We start from the raw sequence: 5,641 nt of genomic DNA, 5'->3' as shown, positions 1-5,641 counted from the left end.
TTTCACTTTTAATACTGAAGTACGTTTAAGATTTTAAACACATACTTTAAGACTTTTACTCAAGTAATATTCTAAACCAGGGATCCTCAAATCTGGCTCTCGAGATCCAGTTTCCTGCAGAGTTTAGCTCTAACCCTAATGTCTTCAGGATCATTAGAAAATCACAGGTAGGTGAGTTTGATCAGGGTTGGAGCTAAACTCTGCAGGAAACTGGATCTCGCGAGCCAGATTTGAGGATCACTGTTCTAAACGGCGATTACCAAAGTCATTTTCTGGTAAGATATATGTAATTTTACTTGAGTATGGCTTTCAGGTACTTTATACACCACTGCCTGTATGTTTGCACTATATCCATACTTTCTAAAATGTAAAATGTACACTGACTAGGTAATTGTTAAATTATGTCATGGTCTAGATGATTCTGTGAGTTTGCCTCTCTGCGCTCCCCCTCCCGTCATGATTCTCTCTTTCCCCTCTGTTGTCTTTTCTCTTATTTTATACACACATGTGCACATAGGTGTATTTCCTCAGTTCAAATGTTCAGAGGAGAACGGGGGCTTTAGTCCCGAAGGTTGAGTTTGGTCTGTACTGTGGACACTTGGCATATGGATGAAGTTCTCTCTGGCCAAGTGTATTCCTAATATGTTCAGAACTTCCTGGTCTTATTCCCATTTTATATAACGTGTATTTCTTGGATTGTGTAGAAAATATGCCATCCACTATTTCATTGGATATACCACTGCAGCACCCCTTAAGGCATGACTATATAATCTGTTGAAGTAATAATACATTTTGAAGATGTTTGTGAACAGACAATTGGCTTCATGTTCATAATTCACTCCATGGGCCCATGCAAGGACTGAGAATAGTCGGACGGCATCGAAAGAGGAAGAGCTGAAATATTCTTAACACTAATAAAGCTAATTCTGTTCTGTTTGTTCTGTTCTGTTATAATTCCAACTGAAATGTTGTAAAATATTAACCAGCAGCAATAAAAGTACATGACTGTCCATGACACAATCGCATACCAGGGGAGTTCAGTGGACTATTGTGAAGCGCTCGGAGACAGAAGGTGATCTGGATTTGGAGAGGTAATGCAAGTTATTGGTTTTCATTGTCCAGGTTTATCACTTTGTTTTCAGTAAAGAAGTGCTTGAGAAGCCCTAAGAGATAATGCATTATTATTGTCCTGTCTAGTTTTGTCATGATCCCAGTTTAAATGTCTTTACCTTTTGTAGTTTCTTGGTCTGCAGTAACTTTTCTTAGTGCAATATACATAGGACTGTAACATAGACGAGTAAATTGGTTTTTACTTCATTTTTACTTTTGCAAGAAGCATCAAACAGAGGATGAAAGTGGAATGCATGTCCAGTTAAAGAAAGATGTTTGAGAACTGCTATGTAAATAGCTTCCAGTTGACCAGAGAAATGTTACACAACATACAGGCTGTGTTTCTCCGTAGAAAAGTGGTGATAACAGTAACAGTGTCCTTTTAGGATTGCCATGTTCTGCTGTGCTTATTTAGACGATTGTTTTGAGTTTGTTTCTGTTGAATTTATCCATATGTGAGAATGTTAGCATGCTGTATGTAAGTTCCACACATTAGCCCAATGACAGAATCCAATGGGGTGGACAAAGGATAAGGTTAGGTGTATGTAGGTCTTATACTTGTATACATTGCGAATTACATCAGCGTAGACATTCAATCATTGATATTAATTTTATGAAATGAGGTGCTTTATTATGAAAAGCTCTATACAAATGACTATACAAATGAAATGTGTGTCTGTTTCATGGTGACAACACCCTTTCCTTTGCATACATTATCACAGCACTGTATTATTGCAATAATCTTTGAATATGCTTAATTTCAATACAGGACTGGACAGAACTGACCAGTCAAGATGTCCAAGAAGTAAGATTTTCAAAGCAACTGATTTGAGCATATTTTTAACACTTTACACAAGGTTTCAGTTTTTTAACAGTTACATTACATTAACTAAAACAAATTCAAAAGGGAAAAAAAATAATTAATTAAAAAATCAGATTCCAAGAGAGCAAATTACAATGGGGTCAGGACACTGTAATTTAACCTACTGCATTGGGGTAGTGGGCGCTTGTGCAACATAAGCAATGCTGTGAATTCGAGCAACAGATGAGGGAAGTTAGCAAAGAGCATAAAAAAGGCACACTATTTTATTTATTTTTTTTAGCTGTATTGCTAGCATAACAGTTATCAATGGCATAGTAATTCACAGAATGTATTTTCTTTGTGTCTAAGGCCAATGCTGTCTATTTAAAAAATAAATCTGATATTTCAGGAAACTCGAAGCTGTTGATGAACTGCAGAGAAGCATCAAGGAACTGATCTCAGAATTTGCCGCAAAGTTTCCAACACTCAGTCGTAAAATAAAGGAGCTGAATGACGTCACTGATGAACTGCAATCCATGCACAAGGCCACAACGGTGGGCAGTTTGTCAGGAGGCGTAATAGGAGCAGCAGCAGGAATCACAGCACTAGTGGGTTTGTTTTTGGCCCCGTTCACATTTGGTGTTTCGTTAGCGGTTGCTGGTGTTGGAGCAGGTGCAGCAGTAACAAGTACAGCATGTACCGTCACCAACATGATCAAGCAGAAAAACCTACGACAGACTATTAAGAAGATCACAGATGATTTCCAGAATATAATCAACCCAATAATTAAGCATATAAAGACCATTTCTGACATCATAGAAGAGATTCAGAAGAAGGAGTGGGTTTCTGAATCAGATATCACACTCCCGACAACTGTGGGTTCTTTGGAAACTCTTTTAGGCATTTCATCAATTGCAACTGAATTACAAATGGCTAAAATTGAGAATGTGGCCACAAGAACGGCCAGAGCTCTCAAAGTGGCTGGGGAAATAACTAGTGGACTCTCACTTCCGTTTCTTTTTCTTGATGCTGTTAGTATTGGTCTAGATTCGAAAGAGATCATTGAAATGAATCAAGTAGCAGACAAGAGAAAAGTAGAACAAATCCAATCAGACACTTTGAAATTTATTCATCAGGCAAGAGAAACAGCTGCTTTATTTCAGAAGACTCTGGATGAAATTAAAAGTGCCACAGACACAATTATCAGAGAACAATGTGTGCAGTGTGGTGGGATGCATGCATAATGAACACCATTACACCATGTGTGTATCTGTGAGTCTCATCCGCAGGTGTTAAGAACTAACACTGAAGCAATTTGTAATTTACTTTCAAATATTTTTATAGTTTATCATTTTCAACATAATCAAGCACCTAATCATTTGCTCAGACGTAGATCTGTAATATATAACTGATTGTTGAGAAGTGGGACAAAACAGGGGGCAATTGAAAAAAAAACCTTGTACTCAGACAAATTAAACTACATTTATGTATCTTACATGTACTAAGCTACTGAGCTATGCTTTCATTCAACCTCCCAACTTTTTTTTTTCTTTTTTATCAAAATGTGCTTTTTATCTTTCCATCACTTATTTTGCAATCAAGATGTTTTTAACATTTCAAAACACATTCTCATGTTAGCACACAGTTTACATTTTCACATGTGGCCAACAATTCCTCTGCAGAAATAACATATATTTTAATATTTTAAATATAAAGTATTATTCAAATATTCATCTGATGGTGGTGGTGACGGAAACCTGAATTTTGTAGTAATTTTAACTGTCAAATGCATTGAATCAATCAATTACTGTATTAAAACAAACAGTTAGTATGTTATTGTTTGTAAAGCTTTCATTCAGGATTCATATTTAAGTATTTTGATATATTGGGACACAAATGATCTATATTCTCTCATCTCAGAAGAGTGTGTCTGCTGTGCATCTGCTATGATAACAAGGATACTTTAAAGAACAGTATCTCTATCCATTTAGCTTCACCAGGATCTTGATATTCACATTTAAACATCTTAACAGATGATCAGAACACATTTGATCAGAATACCAACAAACTGTTTTATGTATGTTTTATCCAGTGCTTTGTGTTCCCTGAATCTTATGTTCCCTCAACCCTAATTCTGCTAGAAGAGATGACTATCAATCCACAAAAGCAATATATGCTGTGTATTTAGTATTTGTAGATTATTACAAAAATTAAACACTAATTTATATTTAATATAATTAAAAATGACTTGAAAACCTCAAAACTACGATGACTTCATGTTGAACCGTCAGACATGAAATCTTATGGTGGTGACAAATTTGACATTTCTTTCACAAAACAAATGGAGTTGATGTAGTAGCCATGTAGTATTCTCTGTTGATGTTAGATGCTAATAGAACATGCGTCAGGAGAATAAAATGATCTAAACGTTTCAAATAATTTCCTCAGAAACTGGAAGATGGTGTTGACATATCATGGTTGTGACACAGGAAATATTAACATTAGGATTTAAAATATTCTAAAACTATAACTGACCAGAGCCTGTCTGACGCTGATGTACTCTGCAGAGGAGGATTGTGGTGAGGGGGTTCTTTAGAGTCACAGCTGCCCTGATATTTTAATGAATGTCTGATGGTGTTGACAAAAATGGGGACACAACTTTGAAACCTTATGGAATACATGTGTCCTTGAAAAACTACCTTGCTATGATATGAGATATTACTAAGTGTTGCTTAATAAAACAAGCTATTTTTCATCATTAAAAAAAACATGTGTTCACAAAGCATGTTTTTAGCGAATTGAGATGGTCTCGGTTCAGTTCGCTTCTGAGGAGTCTGAGAGCCCTGAAAAGGGGGATAATTGTGTTAAATGCAGTCTGTTATTAACCCTTCATACCATTTGCAATTGAAAATATTTTAATTTTTAAACAAAGCAGTTACAATTGACATGTTTTGTCCCATATGTCTTAAGAATATGTCTTCCCATATGTATCTGCTGTGTCTGGATGGACAGTGAACTCTTTCCAGTTTGAGCTTTTCTTTAGGAATTGTTCTACAAATGTTCTTTGTTGGTTTTGGGTTTCAATTTTTTATTAATCTGTGTATTAATCACAATGTTTATGCAGATGGCATTTATCAATAAATATTGCATTTTTAAATGGAATGAAAATGTTACTTTTTCTCCCTCAGAACAACAGCACTGTTTACCCTCAACCTGTTTATCGGGGACAAAAACGTAGTAATTGAATTTAAACTAGATAAATTTACACTTAATACAACTAATAAAATGTATGTGTTTTACACAATGTATTATAGGTCTATTAAAAATGTTGCTTACGAATTGCCCAATCAAGAATCATTCAGTAACGACAGTGTTTCTGGATCTGATATTCTATATTTTATTTTAAGTCATGAACTTCAGTCAAAGACAAGGCCAAAATAATGAGAAAAAAACTGTGTTGTTTATTCCAATGACCAACAATAGTTTTGAGTCTCAGGTTCAGCAGGAATTATCGGTGCTCTCTCCACCCTCAATACCACGACTGAGGTGAGACCCTTGAGAAAGGCACCGAACCCCCAACTGCTCCCCAGGCGCCGCAGCAATATGGCTCTCCACTGCCCCGTGTGTGTGTGTGTGTTCACTACTCACTGTGTGTGTGTGTGTGTGTGTTCACTACTCACTGTGTGTGTGTGTGTGTGTGTGTGCACTTGGATGGGTGAAATGTATGGG

General features: G+C 36.2%; 1 protein-coding gene across 1 annotated transcript; it reads left to right on the top strand.

The window, feature by feature from the left end:
- Window positions 1-211: 211 nt before the first annotated feature.
- Window positions 212-3,167, top strand: LOC306881896 (apolipoprotein L3-like). The gene is made up of 3 exons (XM_079436246.1): window positions 212-1,091; window positions 1,880-1,915; window positions 2,322-3,167. The coding sequence occupies exons 2-3, from the start codon at window positions 1,905-1,907 to the stop codon at window positions 3,154-3,156; spliced, it is 846 nt and encodes a 281-aa protein (XP_079292372.1). The 5' UTR covers window positions 212-1,091; window positions 1,880-1,904; the 3' UTR covers window positions 3,157-3,167.
- Window positions 3,168-5,641: the final 2,474 nt, after the last annotated feature.

Source organism: Barbus barbus (assembly GCF_936440315.1).
Source record: "Barbus barbus genome assembly, chromosome: 2".
Taxonomy (NCBI): Eukaryota; Metazoa; Chordata; class Actinopteri; order Cypriniformes; family Cyprinidae; genus Barbus; species Barbus barbus.
The sequence above is the reverse complement of the archived record's forward strand: the minus strand, read 5'-3'. Positions and strand labels throughout refer to the sequence as shown.